This window comes from Taudactylus pleione, unplaced genomic scaffold (assembly GCF_031769625.1).
Source record: "Taudactylus pleione unplaced genomic scaffold, aTauple2 ptg001382l, whole genome shotgun sequence".
In the NCBI taxonomy this organism is placed as follows: Eukaryota; Metazoa; Chordata; class Amphibia; order Anura; family Myobatrachidae; genus Taudactylus; species Taudactylus pleione.
The window spans coordinates 105,568-129,440 of NW_028285782.1; the positions used below are offsets into that span (position 1 = coordinate 105,568).

The 23,873-nt window shown below is 43.5% G+C and overlaps 1 protein-coding gene across 1 annotated transcript; it reads left to right on the forward strand.

The window, feature by feature from the left end:
• On the forward strand, nucleotides 1-23,635 carry LOC148442944 (protein kinase C delta type-like). Its single transcript, XM_088463488.1, has 6 exons — nucleotides 1-89; nucleotides 3,523-3,585; nucleotides 4,916-5,054; nucleotides 12,491-12,634; nucleotides 20,832-20,960; nucleotides 23,474-23,635. Exons 1-6 carry the CDS (start codon nucleotides 16-18, stop codon nucleotides 23,633-23,635), a joined length of 711 nt encoding a protein of 236 aa, XP_088319614.1. The 5' UTR covers nucleotides 1-15.
• The last annotated feature ends 238 nt before the right edge of the window (nucleotides 23,636-23,873 follow it).

Here is a 23,873-nt window from a genome sequence, read left to right on the forward strand (position 1 = left end):
CATTTACTACTCGGTATGGAGTATGCATGTGGCGGAGATTTCCATCGTCTCCTGCAGAGGAAAGGCCGCCTTACCATCCCCAGTGCAAGGTGAGGATATAGGAGAATATCTTGTTAGGGACACTGGTTAGAGGAAGGACTTAATGATACATGATATATTATAAATATTCATGTTTTATTCAGCGGGAAGGGTTCTCCTGATGTATAGAAATAGATAACACAGTATGTAAAGGCATGGATGGATTATATGTGTCTTATACTGTTGCTTAGAATTGGGATATCAATACTATTAGCAGTGACAAACATTAGTTGTAACAGAATTGAGCAGCTGCTTTCATCAAAGTGGGAAAACACAACTATACATATGTTGGTCAGTGACATGAAGGCAGACATTTACTAAGGAACAGTTTTGTATGTGGTTTGGAAACCGCCACAAATCAGATGTGGTTTTTAGATCCAACCCATTGTATTTACTGTTCTGTGTTTTGCATCCAGATTTGTGATAGTTTTCAAACTTCTAAATCGCATTGGGTTTTACCCCTTATATTCTGTAAGAGCCCACCCTACACAGCAATTGGCCCTGCCCTCTCAGGGGGAACCTGAAAAACTGATCTTAAATGTTTTAATATTTATTTTATTTCCCATAGAGACAATACTATTAACTTTATTTATCATGGAGCACTACTCTTTATTTATTATGGGGGTACTACACTTTATTAATTACGGAGTATCACACTACGGACACTTAAAACCACCTTTTTACATCTCTAGTGCTTGTCCAGGCTAGCACTGAGGCCCGCTTATGCTGTGCATCACTCCCTGATAGCACAGAGGTCTGCTCATACTGCACATCACTCCCGCCTGGTGCTTAGGTCTACCCATCTGCTGAGTGTCCTGTCACTGAGTATGGAGATGGCTCTCCACAGTCACTTGCTCACAACGTGTCTCCCCAGCATATTGGTATACAAACTGCATGCCAGAGTTCCCTCCAGATCAACAGTATAGGTGCAGCCAGGATACGTTTAGGAAGCCGGCGGCCGTAATCCCGGTTAGGGTTAGGCTAGGGGGAGGGAGGGTTAGGGTTAGGCACCTCTGGGGGGGACTTAGGGCTAGGCACCCCCCCGGGGGACTTAGGTTTAGGCAGCGGGGAAGGGGGGGGGTTAGGCACTTAGAGGGGGGAGGTTAGGGTTAGGCACTTGGAGGGGAGGTTAGGGTTAGGCACCCCTAAGGAGGGTTAGGGTTAGGGGGGGTTGGTTAGGTTAGTTTATACTTACCTTAGGGACGATCGGGATTTCCATCACTGTCGGGCTTCCGTTGCCGGGCTCTGCTGTTTTGTCGGGCTGCCGCAGCCGGGAATCAAACTGCCGGTCATGCGGCAGCCGGGATCCCATACCGAATGCGGTGCAGCCATGTTGGACTCTGTCACCTGACTTTCATCCACCACTCAGTGTGCTGCTCTCAGACCAGATGATTGCAGCATCCAATCCCTGGAGATTCTCCCCTATAAATTCTATTTCCTGCCTGGCTTTTGTTGCCATTACAATGTCGCTTCTTGCTGAAGTTACAGCTTATTGCTGAGCTCCCAGGTACTCTGTATCTGAATGGTCCCAGTACGTTATATCCTGTTCCTAGATCTGGTAAACAAGTCTCCTATACCATCTTGCACACCAGTCTGGTTTTTACCACTGAGACTTGTTTTACAGCCACCTTTGGTTCTAGCCGATATCTCCAATCATCGGTCTCATCCGATGCTTGCAACATCAGACTCTTATCAATTAGGGTGCTCAATTCATCATCATCGGTCCAATCGATCAAGTTCATCAACTCATCAACATCGGACTCATATCAATTAAGTTCTTCAACATCGGTCTCAAACCGATCAAGTTCATCAATTCTTCAACATCGGATTCAAATCCATCAAGTTCTTCAAATCATCAACATCGGTCTCAAATCAATCCAGCTCTCAATCCAGCATCATCGGTCCCAATCTGATTCTGTTCATTCATTCAGTATTATCACCTCCAGTTCTCATCCCAATCTACCGTTTACTAAAGACATTCTATTCCTGTCCTTGCCTTCGGGCCCATCATCCACTGCCGTATCTCTATCTCCTCAAATCATTACATGAGGAAGTTCTGGCTCAAGCCACCCAAGTTCCTTCACGCATCTCTGATCTCCCCTTCAGCCTCCCACGCCTGTTCCTACCCAAACCAACCCTCAGTCGTGACACGGGGGCACTACTCTTTATTATGTTAATTACAGTGGCACTACTCTTTATTTTTGTTTATATTAGGGGCATTACTCTCCATTTTATTTATTGCATTGCTCTACTTATTTATTTTAATTATTATAGGGGCTCTCTTCTTTATTTTATATACTACAGTGGTGCTGCTTTTTATTTATTAGAGGGCACTGCTCTTTTTATATTATGGGGCACAGCTATTTAATTTAGTGCAGGATAATACTTTTTATTTTATTTGTTACTGGGGCAACATCTGTAGCGCACCAATTGTGCATACTGATGCTTGTAGTTCTACAACAGTTTCCATTATTTTACAGTATGTTCCTGGCCCCTAATTGCCTGCACCCATTGTCCCTGGGTCGGTACTCTTAATGTGTGGGGGCCTGATCATTGGTTTTTCAGTATACAGACGAGATGGCACAAATGGCATGAGGTCTAGCCTCTGTCAGAGACACCTTTCTTTTTTATGACTAGTGGTGATTGGCTATGTGGTTTGAGCTGCTTAAGACAAGACTAAACTGTATGGTTCCTATTTCTAATTAAGATAATAGTTTCAGATTGGGCAGTTTGATGTCTGGTTTTGAATTAAGGAGAATAAATCTTGCGTTTAACACCAGCAAATTAGGATAGAGCTGGGGTGGAGCTGACGTTCTATAAAGGTGCTGTCTTCATGTGCACTGACCTATCTAATTGAGAGATGAATGACCTTAGATTAGTGATAGAGATTGTGAAAATAAATTGTTTCCATACGTTCCCTTCCATCCTGATAAATAAAGTATCATCTTGTAGGCATCAGTATCATAATACTCCTTTTACATAAACTCTTACTGCGTACACACTGAGTGATATGTACCCACCCATGGGCCGATGTGTCAGATCATGGGTACACATCAGAACAAGGTAATAAAGGATGGAATGGTACCTCATTACCTGCAATGGGGCCTCTGGCGATATCATCCAGACGGTGTTGCAAGTGGCCGAAGGAGCACACATATTGGCTGTACATACATGAGCGATGTGGCCCATATGTCGTTTCGATTTGGCCGGAAATGACATATCGTGCGGACATCGCTCCAGTGTGTACCCGGCATTATAAGCTGTATTCTATATAGTGAATTGCACCAACGCACAGAAACAGAGACATCATATTAGGCAGTTACTAAATATGAAACCAAGTAATGGGGACATTGGCAGAAAAAGTAGGGAGTGTTGGCTGGAAATCATTCATCCATTATTTAAATGTCCCAACAATGTAACATTATGTTATTTTCTATCCACCAGGTTCTACAGTGCAGAAATTGTATGCGGGATACAGTATCTCCATGCTAAGGGCATAGTCCATCGGTAATTATATAGTTACAATTTAGCGATAGTATAATGAAGTTATATTACTATAGATTCTAATATACAGAATGTAATATACTTATTATCATGTCTGTTCCCTACTTTCTATGTGCAGGGCTGCCCAGAGGGAATGGGACAGTGGGTACTAATTGCCAAGGCCCGGGATGTTGGAGGGGCCCAGCGGGGATCCAGGTCTATCGCCCCGTCTTACATGTCAGCACCAGCATCCTCTCTCCCCAGCATCCTCTCTCCCCAGCCCAGCACATGCTGCTGTGTGCTGGGCTGCGGTGGGTCCAGGAAAGCTGTTGCCACTGAGCTGGGCAGTAATTTCCTCTGCCTGCACCTCTTGTGTGGAGGTAGGGGAGGAGCGATCAAAATGACTGTGCCCCTCCCCTTGATCTGCCCATATCTGTGGGGGACACACTGCACCCCCCTGTGTGGCACACAGCTCCACTTTGAGGTGCAACAATTAATATTTTTTCATATTTTGTTGTAGAGGACATGGCTACTCCTGCACAATTAGCCCACCACTGCTCTCTATGGCCCTGTCTATATGTTATACTTTTTATCATTAGCCCATATTCCCACTTATATCTTACACACTCCCTCCCTTCTGCACAAGTGTTTTATTCATTTAATGTCATTTTCGGGTGAGGAGAGTTTTAAAAATTTGTATCAGGACAGGCCCTGCACAGGGTCCCAATTCCTGTTATATTATGTGAGGGTCACTGTTTAAGGATAATGTGCTGGGATCACTTCTGGTATAATGTGTGGGGACACTACTGAGATTACTGTATAGGACTAGAAACAATAATGATGGGAATAGTAAATTGGGCTGCTGACGGCCTGGCAGAGGCATTCTACTAAATATTCTTAGAGTGCCAAAAACAGCTTTTGTCACCTTTACTGGCAGCAGTAAATGGAATCCTGTGCAGAGCACAAAAGGATCTTTAAACCCCATCACTGCTGAGCCTAGTTTTGCACTTTTTGGGCTGCTTATATTAAAATGTCAATATCAGTAATTAGTCATGCAGTACCCATACATATTAGTATTGAAAAGGTTAATGGGCTAAGTAGGGTTCTACTTATTATATAACATTGAATGCTGCTGATTACATACAAATGTACATGAAATAGTGGGATCACATAGACACTAACCTAAAACTGAATACAATAGGTGCTGACACTCTAGTCCTTGCTTCTAAACATACATTCAGAATTACAAATATTTTGAAAATACACACATAAAGTGTAATATAATTTTATGTATCAAAATAAATCCTGTCTGTATGAAAGCATAGTGCATACAAATATTTTACTTTCTTCACAGCGACCTGAAGCCAGAGAACATCCTTGTGGCTGAAACGGGCAATATCAAGATCGCCGACTTCGGTCTCGCAATTGAGAACATGAATGGAGACCGGAGAGCCACTGGCTGTGTTGGGACACGTGGCTACATTGCTCCTGAGGTGAGGTGCAAATGGGTTTCTCATGTAACTACACACATTGGGCCTGATTCTAATACTTGGCACACACTTTTCAATGTATCGTTGTGTTCGACAGGGCCGGTGCCACCGTTAGGTAGCTTTAGGCAGCAGCCTAGGGGCACCGGCCACTGAAGTCCACGTGAAAAAAAATGAATGGCATAATTCATGGTTGAGTGTTATATAATGAATTTATGGCACAGCTGTGTGGCATATTATGAATTTGCAGCAGTGTTATGAGGTACATTATGATTTTGGTGCTCTGCTGTGTGCAATATTCTATACAGTATATTTTGAATTTAGGACAGTGCTGTGTAGTATATTATTTAACTGGGGAGACAGATACGTGGCATATTATGAATTGGAGGGAGCAGGGGCAGTTGGTGAAATGCTGCCTAGAATTTGGCCTAGGGTGCCCAGAAACCTGGCACCAGCCCTTGTGTTCGATCGGTGAACGATATATCGCGAGTGCATTGATATGTCTGTGGATGATGTAATTCACAGACATATCAGGTTGGCCCAGCAGCTGACCGCCCATTCACTTGCTGCAAGGACCAATGACACTGATATCTCAACTGGGTGGGCAAATTTAAATACCCGCTAATTGTGATGGCTGCCCAGATATGTTGAGCGGCCGATTGGTAAGTGTGTATAGGTTACCAATTGGCCGCCCTGATGTACCTAGCATAAGTCGAATGTAAATCTGTATGCGGCCGCATCTAGCCAAATTTAGCAAACTGGGCATGCACTGTAGTACATAAATGCATATTTGCGTATTTCTGGGCGATTCTGAGTCTGATGGATGTCAGCCATTTCTCTCCATACAAGAATGGGTGTTTCTGGGTGATAACTGGGCGTAAGCACAGAAGAGGACCGTCTTATGTTAGTGTCATGGGAGAGTCATGCATATGCCTGAGGGACACTATTTTACACCGATCTGTTCCTCCAAGCATAGGGTACAGTGGGTGTAAGAGGCAATACTGATGATCACAGCTATGCTAGCAAACAGCTACGCTAGCAGACAGAAAACAGTGTGGCGGCGTGATGCATTAGCACGAAGACACGCATAAGGTTGCATTAGCTTTGCGTTAGCAAGATATCTGCATTAGGAATATAGCCATCATTCAGCTGCTTTTACCACCCAGGCTTAAATAGTCTGGGGATGAGTGTACGCTTTCTTTGTGTCATCTGCTAACTGAAATACACAATGCTAAGTACATATATAGATTTCAAGGCACCATGAGGGAGGGTTAGGGTTAGGCACTAGAAGGGACGGTAAGTGTCATGCACCTACCCTGACGGTTAGGCACCAGGAGGGTTAGGGTCAAGATTAGGGCTAGAAAAAAAACAAACAAAAAATTGTTGACCATTTATGTCGACATTCTGTCCCTGTCGACCTTCTTAGTAGTCAATCTTTAGTGTGTTGACCTTCAGATCCTGTCGACCTTCAGACCCTGTCAACCTATTGCCTGTCTAACTTCCATTGTCTACCCAAACATTGTCTACCTTTTTACTGTAGACCTAATAATCCACACCCTGGGGAGACAGGTGGATGTGGTCCGGGTACTGAGAGCAGAGACACGGAATAGGAGGGAGGGGGGGACACGGGGAGAAAAGGCAGCCAGTGAGAGGGGAGATGCGGGGAGCAAGTGTGGGCAGGGAGAGCATAGAAACCGGGGACAGGCTGCTACCAGGGGAGCTTATAGAGAGGAGACACCAGAGAAGGGGAGGGAGACAGAAGCTGCGGGCTGGGAGAGGCGAGACACAGGGCAGAGGCAGCCGGCTAGAAGCGGAGAGGGCATAGATTAAAGGGAAAAGTATCACTTGTCCAAAAAGCTGACTCCGCAAAAAGAGCAGCTTTTCGGAAGTAATACGTTTGTTAGGAGGCCTGATGAATGCCTCCAACACATTTTTTAAATTTGCAGTGAGTTTATAGATAATTATGTAATGATGAATAGGCCCCTTATTGTGTAATTACAAAAATGTATATAATACAATCTTTTTGGATAAAGCATTATTACCTAATCCAATCAGATTGATCAGTGTAACCATCTAAATTTGAATGTATCGAATCTATTATTTTCCACAAACTCTTGAATCTTTAACAATCCTATAACAACCAATCAGATCATAGGTTTGGATTGGTTTGTGACATGTTTGGCCAAATTTAGTCCAATAGCTGCTGTATTAATGAACTTTATAGACTTGTCATGTATTTCAATAAATTCCAAAATTAATAAAAATAAACAATTTAAAGAAATACCAAATAGTCCCTTTTGTGTATTTAGATTCAAGCATGGAGCCAAAATATAAGCCAGGATAAATTCCCTGGAATGTGACATATTAACGTTTATAGATCTTAGATATTAAGGCGAATGAGTAACTAGAAGAGGAAAGGATGATGAGCCCTTCTAGAACTCTGATACAAGCGAATAGCAGTTTGTAGCTTTCATCTCTTAAACAAATGTAGGATTTAGCAACATTGGCCCTCATTCAGAGCCGTACGCTCTGAGCAGAGCGCACGCTCTGCATGAGGGCCGGGCTCCATTTTCATGGAGCATCCTCCTGGACGCTCGTATAGCTGTGGGTCACCACCCACAGGCTATACGAGCGTGCATTTTGATGGCCGCGATGGTCGTGACCATCGCGACCATCGAAATTGCGAGCCGGAGCCTGCGGTTGAGGTTTTCAACCGCAAGCTCCGGAGTGATTTTGGCTCTATCAGAGCCAAAATCACTCCCACTGACATCACTAGTGATGTCAGTGGGCCGGCTTCTGACGGGAGGCGTTCCCGTGGGAACGCCCCCGTCAGGGAGGCACGCCCCCGGCACGCCCACCAAAGGGGGCGTGCTGTCAATCAACATTGACAGCACGCCCCCTTTGATCGGACACAACGAGCGAAGGAAAGTCCTTCGCTCGTCGTGTCTGGCGCATGCGCACGACGGAGCTCCCTCCGTCGTGCGCATGCTCAGTGCAGACCATCGACCCACTTGCGAGCGGACAGCCGCTCGCGAGTGGGTCTGAATCAGGCCCATTATCCATACTTACCTACTCTCCCACAAGGTGCAGGAGGCTACCAATTTTTCAGGTAGTGCCCCGCACCCCACTGATGAGTAGCCGGATCTCCCGCATGCCGCCCACTTGCTAGTGAAGTGGGCAGTATACCGAGAATCTCTGGTCTGTAGGAAGATGATGGGGTTAAAATGACATGATCGTGTAATGTTAGCTCCACCCCCTCCCCACGGTCCTGCGATTTGTAGCATTTTGGTCAGCTGTGTCTCTTCTCTCTGCTTCTCCCAGAGACAAAGGGCCATATTCAATTAGTGGCGATATTATCGCACCCGCGATAATATCGCCGATTTTTCTGGCGATATTATCGCATCGACGATTTTTCATGTAAGAATTTAAAAAACTTAAAAATAATGTGCAAATCCCTATTTTTGTGTAAAAATGTGGGGATTTCTTATAGAACCCTTTGACAGCCACCCTATTGATACTTTAGCGGAAAAAAAAATCGTAAATGGCATACTTTGGCGAAAAATGACCGTTGAAATTTCGGTAAAAAATTTTTTTTGGGGAAAAAATGCATTTACTGTAGGGGCTGGTATTTTGGAGAGACATAAAGATGTGCCAAGTGTTTTAAGCATCGCACGTGGCTGGCACAGGTGTTTTTTTTAGTGGCTTTAAATAAAAAACACCTGCGCCAGCCACATGCAATGTTTAAAACATTTGGCGCATCCTTATGGCCCTCCGAAATACCAGACCCAATACGTTAAATGCATTTTTCAAGGAAAAAAAATATTTTGACCAAATTTCAGCAGCCGTTTTTCGCCAAAGTACGCAACTTGCGCATTTTTTTTTCACTAAAGTATCATTAGGGGGCTGTCCAAAGGTTTCTGTAAGAAATCCCCACATTTTTATCCAAAAATAGGGATTTTGCTAATTTTTTTCGCCTGCCCTAGGCTGGAGAAAAGTTTTCTCCAGTTTTTAGGCGAAAAAAATTATTTTCGACGTCGTTGGCGAAATCAACTGCAAATCGGCTGAACGCGGCTGATATATTGGCCGATCGGATGGCCGATTCACAAACGACGGCGAAAACAGCCGATTTCGCCTCTACTTGAATACGGCCCAAAGCCTGCAAAGTAGACAAGTATGACCTTATTCATTATCAGGAACTCTTAGTGAGACTTCAGGTTCACACATGCCTTGTTGTAAATGTACAGTTGTTTTGTATTTATAAGACCACTGGTAACCCAGCACTGGAGAGAGCTAGTCCCCACCAGAGCAGGATTTAGACCTCATGAGGCCCTAGGCAAGACACCAGTTTGGGGCACCCTCCCTCAAACAATCCATAGCACTATATGCGAGTTCCTGATTCATGCCCCTAACATATTTTTTTTTTCCTCCTTATATTCAACTTTTTAAAGCTTTTTAATGAAAATATTCCCACTATGTACAAAGGGGAACATGCTGGGACAGTAGTTTGCGGTAACTGCTGTCCCTGAGAGTTATATCCCCGGCAAATTGCAGAAGTCTTTCCTGGGGACATGCGCACAGCATCAGCTTCCGGAGGCGGCTGGGGGTTCCGTGGGAGAGATCTAAAGATCTCCCTCCTGCCCCTATAGCCTCCATAGGTTTACAGTAGTTTATGCCATCTAAAGATGGTGTAAACTACCGGGACTAAACTCCGAAAAGCTTCGCTGACAGGGGTGACAGAGGCTGGACGTAGAGGAAGGTGGGGTCAGAACAATATAAAGGAGGCTGGGCCAGATGAAGGTGATGGGGTCTGGGACAGAAGGTGACAGGGGCTGGACACAGAAGAAGGTGTATATTAATTGATAAATAGGCCTCTATGTGTTTTATTTTGGTCGCTGTCTATTAAACAGTGTAAACTATGGCTCCCCAAGGTATTTTGGAACTACAAGTTTTAGCTTGCCCTGTGATAGGACATGTTATTTTTTTGTAGTTACATAACACTGAAGAACCATAGGCAGTGGTAAGGGTAAAGTATTATTGGCTGAAAGCCACCTACCTTATAGCTTGTCTGGACAGTCTGCGTCGCCTTGGTACTGTAGCTTCTCCGTGCAGTGCAGGTGGCAGATTCCATCCACGTGATCAGCTTGCATTTCTATTCAAAGTAAATATGATATTTTAAGGACTCTCTATAATATAAAAAAGAGGACCCCTGTCTACTGTGTAAATTGAATGGCTAAAAAGCATTATGGCCAAGTAAGTGGGCACTTTCTTATTTAGGAATCCTTTTATTAATTATCGGGTTTTAGACACGATAATTAGAATTTATTATAGACTCTTATCATGGCAATAAGAAATTATTTACTGCCTGGATGTATTATAAAATTACATCCAGTGACAGGGGTGCAGTAATATACCAGTAATATCTGCCATATGTGTAGCCCATGGGCTACAATGGTGTTAGCTAACAGGGTCAAGCTTGATAGATCTCACAATATAGCAGCCCCTACAGAAACCTGTGGGGGCTTCTATTGCGAGCATAAACTTCCAGGAGACATTTTTTTTAATATCCCCTGAAACAGATGTTTTTTTGGGGATTTCCTGCAAAATTAGATTAGTTAATATGCCCATTAGAGTTCTATTTATCAAAAAGAGCCTAAATCTGGCAAAAACTGTTCTTTTTGCCAGAGGTCTTCTCCCTATTAACAATTGAAGACAACAAAAGCTATCACCGGCTGCCTGTTTTAGAAGGATCGCAGTTATATACAGTATATCATCTCTTGATTGAGATAGTGTAGGAGTAGAGGAGGAAAAAATGCTTTATTAAAACAAATAATATTTCTATCATCTTTTTTTACCAATTCTGTGGGTTTTTTTTTAATTAAACTGCTACTGGAAGTCCTAGCAGCATTACATTTTTTATTGCTGTGTCACATAATGTCACGGGGATCATCTGTGAATGAAGATCTGTGCATCTGAGACCTGTATCCAGTATACAGTATGCACTATGTATATACAGTGTTCCTGCTAGGCTGTGGGAACGGCAGGGAGCCGTGGGGGCCGGGCCAGGAGTCTCTGCACGCGCCAAAGGGGGACGCTTCCAATCTGTCACACTTGGAAGCATGCCTAGCACTTACAGAGGTGCTGGGCATTCCCCAAGCTCTCCCTTCAGGGTGAATAGATGCCAATCGGTCACCGCAACTTTTCCCACCCACAGGACACTGCGGCTCGCGGGTGGGAAAGGCTGAGGGCATGCTGTTTTATCAGGGTGCTGCTAAAAGGGCAAGGCCCATTTTGCCCTTTTAAAATCGGGCAGGATGTGGCGCCCTGCTAAAACTAGCAAGTGATCCAAGGCAATGGAAAACTAAAGCATTCACCATGTTGTGAAGAAATATAAACTTTTAATATGCCACCGTCATACCCATGCAGGCAGCCAGCTCAATTGTTGCTCATTACAGATGCCACATGTTGACGTTTGTGATCCTAAAAATCCTTTATCCAGGCAGAGTAACAGTAACAACTCAGCATCAGGGTCAGAGGGTCATCACAGAATGCATCAACAGCAGCACACACACTGCACTGTCTTCCCGGACCCATATACTGTATATAGTGAAGTACTTGAACTCACAAACCAGTGAGTGCTCAAGGAAAAGGTGCTTACCTACCATGCAGTGTGTCCAGCCATCAATTGCTGTAATCCAAAGTACACTGTGCATTAAGCGCACCCAGCACTTCCAGGTTCACGGCTGCTGCCGCGAGTGCGCTTTCCCACTATCACAGTCTAGAGGGCATCTATGAGTATCAAGCATGGAACTACAAGTCTCAGCTTGAGCTATGGCAGGGCATGCAGAGTCTTGTAGTTCCACACTATACAGACACTGCTGCAAGAAGATAATTTTAGTACACTTACCTTAATTGCTGCTTCTGCTCCTGCTCCGTCCTGTGGCTCCTTCAGTGTATGGCTGCTGTGACTCCGCCCCCATGGCTTGTGCTGCAGCAGTTTAGTACGGACGGAGCTGCCTGAATTCCTGGAGGCAAAGCAGGGGCTTACTTGGAGGTAGTGAGTGTCTGTGCAGGTACTGTATGCTGTGATGTCACTGAATAAATATTAAGAAATGTCGAGCAAGGTAGGAGACCAAGACAGCAACTATTATTATATTCCCTAATATTCCAGGTCAAGCTTCACAACTGATAATTAATACTAGGTTAATTTACATGCAGTCTTCCTCAGGAAACATAGCACATGCTAATATGATTACAAGACTGCCCAAAGCCACACATCAGTGTCCTGAGTTGGCACATTACATTGTATTATGATTCTACTTTTGTGTGTTCTGTCTCCACATAAACACATATTATACAGAATGATGGACTTGGTCAATTAAAAAAAAGTTGTAATGTAAAACTGATTGCTAAAAGCCTGATAATGAATATCTCTCTTCTGGTAGGTGCGTTCTGGTGAGGAGTATAATGCCGCTGCAGACTGGTTTTCGTTTGGAGTTATTTTAACTCAAATGATTACCGGAAGTCTTACATACAATCCTAAAAGACTTCCTGCATCAGGCACTGCAGTCAAAGACATCATTGAAGAGGTAAGATTACATTTATACATTATTACTGTAACTTATGTGATTTTAACTTTATATGACGTTGTACACAGCAGGAGGGAAGTGATAGATACACATCTATGGGCCAGATTCAATTAGGTGTGAAATCGGCCGATTTTATCGCAGGCGATAAAATGGTCCGATTTCGCTGGCAAAATTCGTCGATTTTAGCCAAAAAACCAAGGCGAAAATAGGCATAAAAGTCAGGATATGCAGGAAATTGCGTCTATACCCCCAAAAATGGCTGACATAAATAAAAAATTATTTTAGAAGTGTATGATTGGCTGTAATAAAAGTATTTTGGGCAGTTAAATAGTCGTCGGTTGGCAGTAATTCGCGTATATGAAAAAATGTTCAAAAATTAAAGAAAGCTATTTTCTCCCAGGAAATTATTGTTCCATGTAAACTGGGGGTACATCAAAATGGGTGCAAGTATATTTTTGTGTCATAAAAGCGCACTTTTAAAAACCGTTAAGAAAGCGCCTGCTGCAACCATGTGCAATGTTTAAAACACTTGACACATCCATATAGCACCCCGAAATACCAGATCCAATACAATAAACATTTTTAAAGATTTTTTCTTTCACCCAAAATTTGACCGGTAATTTTTCAACAAATTGCGCAAATTTCAAATAATTTTAGGGTCATTTATCATTAGGGGGGAGTCCAAAGGGTTCTGAAATAAATCCCCACAGTTTCAGGCTTAAATAGGGATTTTTGTTTTTACCTGGTCTAAGATAGTGAAAACTTTTTGCCTGTTTTACACTATCTATTTATGATGAGGTGTGAAAATTTGCCGCAAAATCGGCCGATTTTTATGGCCGGCGATAAAATCAGACGATTTCACACCTAATTGAATCTAAGCAAGAAAGAGTGTTTGTGTGTGTCTGTTTTTCCTTTTTTTTTTTTAAACACTTTTTATTAGACAAATCATTTGATTAACACAGACCAACATAATTAAAGACATACTTATACAAATAGTTGGCAAAAAGACAAGGTCTGAATCTTATAATACAAAAAAATAGCTGTAAATTGTGATCCATTTTTATATTTAACATAAATAATCAAACCTAAAATAGAGAGAGAGAAAAACAGTGTATTCAGCAACAAAATAGGCTGAGTAGAAAGAGAGAAAAAGCAGAAAAGAGGTAAAAAAGATAAAAAAATAAATAAAAAAAAATTAATAAGAGAGGAAAGACCCTGGGGTGGGTCATCAGAGTAATAATAAACAAATTACTATGTATATATGCATACATACACTGCAAACATACATATACAAATAAAATAATTTTTACAAAGCAAAAGGAGAAGGGGCAGATTGAGAGACTAACCACAGGCTCCATACTTTATCAAAAGATTTAGAAGAATGATTAATAATGCTAGTCATATATTCTATACGATAAATATACCAAATGCGAGATAGGATAGACTGCATGGAGGGAGAATCGAATTTCTTCCAGTCCAAAGCTATCTGACATTTTGCTGCATTAACAATATGGTGCATCAATTTGTTTTGGTGCCTAGTCAGCGTAGTGAGGTCTAAGAATATATTTAAGATCATAAGGGATAGGTATATTGAGTAGAGGCTGTACCAGGCCAATAACTTCTTTCCAGGGAACTACTATCTTAGGACAAGTCCACCATATGTGAAGAAATGTGCCCTCATCTATACAACCTCTCCAACACCTGTTAGACGTGCCAGGATACATTTTACGCAATCGAGAGGGAACATAATACCACCTATATAGTAGCTTGTATGTATTTTCTTTAATCTTAACACAGATTGAGCTAGAGGCTTCATTATCCCAAATCTCTGTCCATTCCTCATCATCTAAAGAGGTACCCAAATCTACCGCCCAGGCCTTTTCATAAGAATCACGTTGCACTTACAGCCCCTCAACGAGCATTATATAGGGCTCTATTTACTACAATCCGCATATTGAATGCGGATTGTAGTGTGATATTACCGAGTGAATTCACATTGCGAATTCAGGTAATATCACAGGGATTTACTATAAATCCCTTGCAGGGACAGAGCTTGCGATAAAGCTCTGTCCCTGCGGATCCCATCCGCACTCTAGTCGCGGTATTTTCGGAAAAAATACCGCGACTAAGAGCCTGCGCATGCGCCGACCGACCACCGCTACTACCCCCCCACCGACGCAAAGCCCCGCCCCCCGGCGCTAAGCCCCGCCCCCGCGAACGCAGACCCCCGCGACCCCCCCCTCCCCCCCCCCGCGACCCCCCCCTCCCTTCATTACACTTACCTGCATCCTCCTGGCCTCCGGTGGTCTTCTCCGGGCTTCCCGATCAGGTGATCTCCCATACTGCACTGGTGCCCGATTACCTGATGACCGGGCCCCAGTGCACTGTGGGAGACCAGCTGACCGGAGAGGAGCCATCACCGGAGGCCCGATCACCGGTCCCTGGATTCAGGTAAGTGAAAAAAAAAATGTTTAATTTTTTTTTTCTTTTTTTTACAGTTATCAGCTTGCGGTCTGCTTAGACCACACAGCTGATTACTGGTACCGGCTCCCGCCTCTGCTCTCCCCGTTAGAGCAGAGTGGGAGCCCGGTAACCGGGGGAGACCCTGGATAACGCCACATCCAGGTGGCGTTATTATCACAGGACTTCCCCCGGTATTTTTTTACAATTTATTTTTAGTAACTTGCACACAGATCACATTTCCCATTACAATTATGGGAAATGCGATCTGCTTTACTAAAAATAAGTGATACTTAGGGCTTGGAGTAGAATTTTACTAATTCTACTCCAATTGCCCTGTAATAAATACAGGTGAAACTAAAATAATGTGAAAAGGGTGTGAAAACACCCTTTTTCACTTTATTTTAGTAAAAATAATGTTAATAAATAGAGCCCAAAGAGAGAAGAAATTAAACATCTGTTTGGGGAAAGTTAAAAGGTGTTTCATTTTAGAGTGGAAATGCCTAAATTGCAAATATTGGAAAAAAGTAGAGCAATAGTCTCTTGAATCTGAGAAAATTGGGGAAAACTCGAATCTTTAGTGATATCGTTTAAGTAAAAAATGTTCCCTTTTCTCCATGGGGATAAAAAATTTTTATTTTTGCCTGGAGGGAAGGTAGGGTTATGAAATATCTGAATAACGGGAGAAGGACTAGGAGCCATGCCAAATATTCTATTAGTATATCCCATATCAATAATGAGCGGGAAACAATTTGGTGAGAAATTACATTTTTAGGTCTGTGAGACCTCGGAAGCCAGAGAAGAGCGGAAACCGCCTCAATAGCGACCCAGACCTTCCCAGCATCAGGATTACACCACTGCACACAGTGAGCAAGTTGCGTTACTATGTGTAGGACATTGCAACAATTTTAAACGTATCCTGGGATGTCTATTTGCCCATATAAATCATGAAGTATGAAACTGTAAAAATGTAAAAACATAGGGAGGAATAAAACTTGGGAGAGTCTGAAAAAGGTAAAGTATCTGAGGGAGCACGCTCATTTTAACAGAGTTTACTCTGCCGATCCAAGATATAAAGTAACCAGACCAAGAATTCAGATCTGACTTTATTTGATCTAAAATACGGGGAAAATTTGCCTGAAATAACTGGTGATGGTGATGTGTTAGGAAAATACCTAGATATTTAATTTTTTGTTTATGCCAATTAAATGGAAAAGATGCTTCCAAAAGGAGTTTTGTTGGCCCAGGAACATAGAAGTCAAGCACTTCTGTTTTACTTGTATTAATTTTGTAGCCCGAGTAACCGGAATAAAGGTTAATTTCAGAGAGGAGAGGCTGCAGGGAGTGAGCAGGGTTCCCAAGGGATATAGCAGGGGGGATCGATGTAGAGCTAGAATACCAGATAGATACTTTCCAGAAAACCCCATTTTCTGGAGTACCCCAAAGACAAAATTCCGAGAAATAAGGTCGAATGCCTTCTCAGCATCTAGTGCCATAATTATTTAGGGCAATTTTTTAGTGTGGATAGAAGGAATTAAATCTATGGCTCTCCTAGTATTGTCAGATGCTTGACGTCCTGGGATAAAGCCTACCTGATCTGGGTGTATTAGATGGGTAAGAAGTGGGGCTAGATGGTTGGCTAGAATTTTTGCATATATTTTTATATCTACATTGAGCAGTGAAATTGGTCTATAGTTAGGGTCTCTATAAGTTTTTGCAATTACCACGATATCAGCCAATGTGGAGGCAGGTGCAAATGATGCACCATCCAGAATGTTATTGAAAAGGGAGGTAAGGTGTGGGGCAAGCTCCTTCACAAATGACTTATAATACTGAGCTGTAAAGCCGTCAGGACCTGGGGCAGCTGAGGACCTCATGGATTTGATAGCAGCTATTGTCTCCTCTAATGAAATTTCTGTATTAAGTTCAGAAAGTTGGGATTCCGACACACTCGGTAAAGGAATATTGGACAGATATGAGCACACTACCTCGGGACCAGTGGAAGAAGAAAGGGAAGGGTCTGTTAAATTATAGAGAGAACTAGTCCCTAAACTCCTCCACCATCACCGCAGGGTCATATGTAAGGGCACCTAATTTGTGAGACAACTATTTATCTATTGTATTCAAGGCTTGCTTACATCTCAGCTTATTTGCTAGAAAAGTATCAATTTTATCAGCTTTGTCATAAAACCGTTGATGTAGTTTCTGTAAAATAGCGGCAGCCCGGTTGGACAAAAGGGTATTCAGTTGCCCTTTCAGGCATTCAATCTGGGAAAGGAGAGAGGCCCTAGGGGAGCGTTTGTGTTGATCCAAAACAGCAGAGATTTGAGACTCTAAAGAAATAATTTCTTGGGCTGCTTTTTTGTGGTCTGCAGAAGCCTTTGCAATTAGACGGCCTCGGATGGTGGCCTTATGAGCCTCCCAAATGATTCCAGAAGAAATGTCAGGGGATATATTTTCTTTAAAGTAGTTTGACAAAGCATTTTTGGTTTCCAGAACCATAGAGGGATTTAATAAAAGAGAATCATCTAAACACCATTTACGAGTCCCCCGTGGAGCCCTATATGAATCCAGCAAAATATAAACCCCCGCATGGTCAGTCCATGTGAATGGCGTAATTCCAGCATCAAAAATTAGTGACGTAAGTGATTGAGAAATGTGAATCATGTCAATACGGGAGTAGTGTTGATGTGGCGCAGAGAAATGGGTAGAGTCCCTAGCGGAAGAGTGACAGAGGCGCCAAGAATCACATAAATTAAGCTGTTTGAGGGAAGATGTAAGAGAGAGGGAGGCGCTAGATTGTTTTGCTTCTTTCTTCGTTTTAGGGGAACCGGATCTATCTAAAAAAGGGTCGAGGACAGTGTTAAAGTCCCCTCCCAAAATTATATGACCCTGCACAACTCTTACTTAGATGTCAGAATAAAGATTGGAAAAACTTTGGTTGGTCCTGATTAGGGGCATATGTAGAAACAAGAGTGAGAACCTCTGTACGTATGGAGCCAATCACTATTGCTTAACGTCCCTCTGTATCAACTATTGTTTTAATGTACACAAATGGGATATTACGGTGGTCTGTTTTTCCTGTATGCACAGCCAGAGTTTTGTACCTAGCTCCACCAAATTTGGCATGGTGATGTCGTTTGACCAGGATTAGGATTTTCCTAGGTTTGAACTTCATCAGAGCCACACACTCTCACACAATCCCATAAAACTGGGATACTCTTAAATCACACAAATTCTGGGGCTGAGGGGCTGGCTTCATAAACACACTGTAACAGTGCCTGGCTCATGAGCAGCTTAGCACTCGATACATTCAGACTGTGGCAGACAGCATAATCAATCCACAATCCTTGATCCTGGCAAAGTTTAGCATACAGAGAATACAAAAAGCAGGGGAGATTGATCACAGCCACACAGTGCCACTGCGGGCTGGCCCCCTTCTGTCCAGGAACAGGACTCCAGTCTGTGGATTCTGTAGTACGTCTGTGCATGAGATCTCACAATGTTTGCGAAATCTCAGGCATGCAGAGTGATACATAGAGGCCTACTTATCAGCATGCCATGATAGGGATATTTTTATCTCTCCTTTGTTGCATTAGAAAGTCGGTATTGATGCAATTTATTAATGCAATATCACCTAGTCAGCTTAGTGACTTCTCAATACTGGACAGGAGCTGTAAGGCTTAACTTCTTCTCCAGGCCAGACTCAGCTTCTAGCTGGCTCACACATGCACAATGGTACTGACAGCCTTGGGTTTTTAGGTCCACTCATAGATGAAAAAATATATAGAAAGTAAATAGCAATAAAATATACTGTATATAAAATTATTATGTTTTAGTGCTATTTTATTTTACAGAAGAAAGAGTGTGGCAGAACTTTTATGGGATATAGATTAATCTTTTCTCCAGCGCCGTAGCAGGATGGCTGTGCACTCTGTGCTGCACTGCCGCCCCTCTCGCTCCCCCCCACCCCCTCCTGACCCGTAAGCGCTTACCTTTTCGAGCGGCCGATGGGTGGGGGACGGGGACTTCCTTAGCGTTGCTCTCCTCTGCCGCGTAGCACTCCAGGAGGTCTCTTCCTGCAGACCTCCGGAGCCCAGCAGGTAGCGGCCGGCGACCTTCCAGGCTTCCGCCCTGTGTGGAGGCACCGGCCGCACCACCCTCCCTACGGCACTGCTTTTCTCTGCCGAGGGCTATCGCTGCAATTAGTAATGCTGTCACTATTGATAGATAGGTAGAAGATCTTAATGGGTGTTTTCCATTGAGATATGGCTTTTCCCATTTGTAAATATACTTAATAAATATAAAGTACATTTCAGTGCAAAACCTACACAGCTACCTGTGTCATACAACTGTTTTCTCTGCAATCAGAAATACAATTATTGTATAAGTAATGGAAGACTATTGTATAGTGAGACAAATTGGAGACATTACAGATAATTGCAGGAATGTTTCTTACAAAGCCCAATAAATATATTTCTAGTGATCACAGGTGAGGTAATAGAAAAGCTCTGGCAGTGTCCACTGGGCTTAGTACACCATCATGCTGTTATAATTCATATGCTTTGTGTAATAAGAACTATAGAAGTAATATTCACATTTCCAAAAAAACCTGAGCACCAGGTGTGGTACAAGTGATGAGGGGGCCCATGTGCTGACTCCGTATGGATCCTCCCTCTCTCTCCAGCACATTTGCTGAGTAGTCTCTGGGACTGTGCCAGTGTCTACTGTGCGTATGCAGGAACACAGTGGGAACACAGTGATGGTGCCATGTTCCCAGGGATTTGTCTACTGCACATGTGCAGATCTTCGGGAAAATTGCTTCAGTGATCTGAGGGCCTAATTCAGACCCACTCGCGAGCACTGAGCACTCGCAAGCGGGTCAATGTTGACCAAGTGCGCATGCGCACGATGGAGCCGGCTCCGTCATGCGCATGCGCGAGACCCAGATAGCGACGGCCAAGCCGTTGCTGTGGGTCTCGTTACAAAGAGGGCGTGCTGTTGATGTAGAGTGACTTGGCGTGGCTGCCCAGATGGAGGTGTTCCCATGGGAACGCCTACCGTCTGGGGCCGGCCCCTCTGACATCACAAGTGATGTCAGTGGGAGTGCCTTTGGCTCTGATAGAGCCGAAAACACTCCAGGGCTTGCGGCAATGAGACCCTACCACAAGGGTCTCATCGCAAGCCCGATGGTCGCGATGGTCTTGACCATCGTGACCATCTTTTTGGCCGCTCGCTATAGCTGTGGGTGGGAACCCACAGCTATGCGAGCGGCCAGGAGGCCGCTCTAAAAACTAAGAGGGATGGCCCTGATTCAGAGCGAGCGCTCTGTCAGAGCGTCCGGCTCTGAATCAGGGCCTCTGTGAGGCTGATGCCAGAAAGAGCAGTATGATGTATGGGTGCAGAGTATCCGGTGTGAGGCTCCCTGAACCCAGGGGCCAGTCTTCACTGTACACCCTGCACCCATTATAGAAACACCCATACTGACAATCCATTGTTACACAGATAAATCATAATTAGGGCCAATATGAGAAGAAATGGCTTGGAGGGTAGATGTTCTTGAAATGGGGAATGATAATGGGAGACATTCTACAACCATAGATAGAATGTCAGTATAACATGCTGTGGCCATGGACGAACCACTTTATATGTCGGGCAGTAGAAATGTTTCTCAAATTATTGTATTGAGCTACTGTGCTGTATAAGTCATTAAATTAAATGCTAATTATTTTTTCAGCTCCTCCATAAAGATCCATCCAGACGACTAGGAGTTAATGGCAACATCCGCCACCATCCCTTTTTTCAGCCAATTGACTGGGTCGCTATTGAAGCCCTTAGCACCACACCCCCATACATACCTGCACCAGTAAGTATAGCACAGAAGTTCCATGAGCTACTGTACAGCCTGTAACTAAATGCTGGTCAGCAGATAATGCATACGTGTCAGATACATGGATCTAAGGAGATGTGCACATGTGCATGTATGTTCCAGCTGTCACTCAACCTATTATTGACATTTATTATTCTTGTTTATGGGTTGGATACGGGATTCCGTCGGTTAGAATACAGACAACAGCATCTTGATAGCCAGAATCCAGACCCAATTAGATAAGTGTCATAACCCTATCCCATCTTTCCTGTAGCCTAACCCTAACCCTCCCCCCCCGCAGCCTAACACTAACCCTCCCCCTCGAAGCCTAACCCTAACCCTTCCTCCCACAGCATAACCCTAACCCTCCCCCTAGTATCTAACCCTAACCCCTCCCCTAAGGTGCCCACACACATACTGATGCACTCACGATCCGATGATGTGTCCAATTTCCCTTGAAACTCTCCCCGGCAGCTCAGCACACGATATGCTGTCCAACCTTCATCCGATCTCCTTCAGCCAAACTTTTTTATAGTGCATCGTGTCCTAGATTGTCAGATCTGCCGTACAGCACGGCAGATCTGACGATGCGATGTGCGACCTGCGGGGACACGCATCGTGATCGTGAGTGGGGACTCATGATTCACTTACGATTTGGCCATATTTTACATGATCTGTCGTTCCAGTGCGTCGGAATCGGCCAGATAGTGTAAAATATCGCTATGTGTGTGGGTACCTTTACAGTCGGGATGCCGGCGGTTGGGATTCCGATGTCGCCAGGATTCTGATTGCTGAGTGCCAGGATCGTAACTACATCCCTTGTTTATTTATATAATGTCACTAGTTATGCAGAACTATATAGATAAAAGTTGTCATTCATATAATTTCCTGCCTCATTGGAGCTTACAGTGTAAATTCCATAACACAATACACCAGAGCTGATTAAGGTATTGGGGACCCCAGGTCACTTTAGTATGAGAACCTAAAAAACATTTGGGACAAATTGATCGGTTCCTTGTCTACGCGCTTTCGGCGTGCACACATAAGGGACACCCCAGCCTGCGTATCCCCCTTAATCCGGCTCTGCAACACACAAACTTGGGTAATTTTTTGCCAGTAGTAAATTAACCTGCTAGTATGTTTTTGGAGTATAGGAGGTACCTGGGGCATACTTGCCTACTTAGGATTTCTCCTCCCCGTGAGAAGCCAGGAGAGGAGAAGCAGAAGGGCGGAGTTGGGGGCGGATGAAATAGCGTAATTAAGCCCCGTCCTGTGGGAATTTGCCATGTAGATGCATATTTTAATTAGGGGGTGGAGCAAAATGACATGATTCTCATAGAATCACGTCATTAGGCCCTAACCCACGGACCCGCCGATCGCAGCTAATAGTCTCCCCATTCAGGAACCTCCTGCGAAATCCGGGAGGTTGGCATGTATGACCTGGGGTACCTGAGAAAACCCACTGAAATACTGGCGATAATGCAAACTGCACACAAATTGGGCCTTGCTAGAGAATTGAGCTCATGACCCCAGCACTGTGAGGCAGCAATGTTATTGGGACTCCTCTTAGCCTTCATATTGCACATCAGTGGAGAAACGCATTTCTAGCATCACTAGCACACAGAGCCATACATAATATAGTATTTTAGGAGAAAAGCTATAAGTATTTATTTTAATAAATAGGTGTAAATATGTGGTTGGAGATTGGACTTAAAGCTTAGTTTACTCTTTTCCATAGTGATCCTTTAAAAATGTATTCTCCTATATGCACATCAAGGTGCACTTCTAGCTTACATAGACTTCTCCTGAGAGCATAGAGTAGACCAGTGGTCACCAAACTTAATTGAAGTGTGAGCTACTTTAGAAAACCATGGGGAAGCATGTCAGGTGATTGCTGTAGAGGCTGCGGAAATCACCTGACGTGCTGCCATGTGGCTCCTCCCATGGTGACAATGCTACGGAGGAGCAAACATCAGAGGTCACTTCCTCCTAGTTGATTCGACAGTACTGCAGCTAGGTGAGCTACCAAAATTAAGACCGGGAGCTACAGGTTGGAGACCACTGGAGTAGACAAACACCTTTAGTTGCAACAGAGCAATGTAAACATCTACTGCAATACTGTTATATAGGGTCACTCTGGGTGACAGTTCGTTGTGCAACATTTATGCCACTATCTTTAGCTTTATATAGACATCTGGAGGTATATTTACTGATATAGGGATTTTAGAAGTGGAATTATTGCCCATAGCAACCAATCAGATTCTACTTATTATTTATCTAGCATCTTCTAGAAAATAATATCTAGAAGCTGATTGGATGCTATCGGCAACAACTCCACTTCTATAAACCTGCACTTTAGTAAATGTACCTTATTGTAAGAATCTAACATTTAAACTATTAAACTATTGTACAAAACCTCTACAAAAGTAAGTTTTGTAAATGCCTGTTTTTCTAAGTCAAATAAAAGATACAATAGTCACTGGTATAAACTTTATTCCTTCTTTCTGTAGCCAACTGTTCCACCGCCTGCCTCCAAAACTAAACATCTGGAAAGAATGGAGGCAGCAGAGGCCCATAAACCACCACTTACAGCTGAGGAGCAGGAAGGATTTGTAGGGTTCTCATTCGTCACCTCCACCTGGAGAACCCTGCCAAAGCCACCTGGCCTTTAAGAACGTAGAGCTGAGGCTGCAGCACTGCTGGGTGCAAGAATGGCATCCTCTGCATGTATGTACATTATATATTTCTTTTATTATTATTGTTATTTTTTTTAAATATCTTTTTATTGAAGCATGACATAGTGGTACAATTCATACTTGCCTACATTTTAAAAAAATATTCAGGGAGAGGCGTGCGATTGCACAGGCAGCCCAGCCCTAGAAACGGCCCTGGCTGCAATAAATCAGCGGC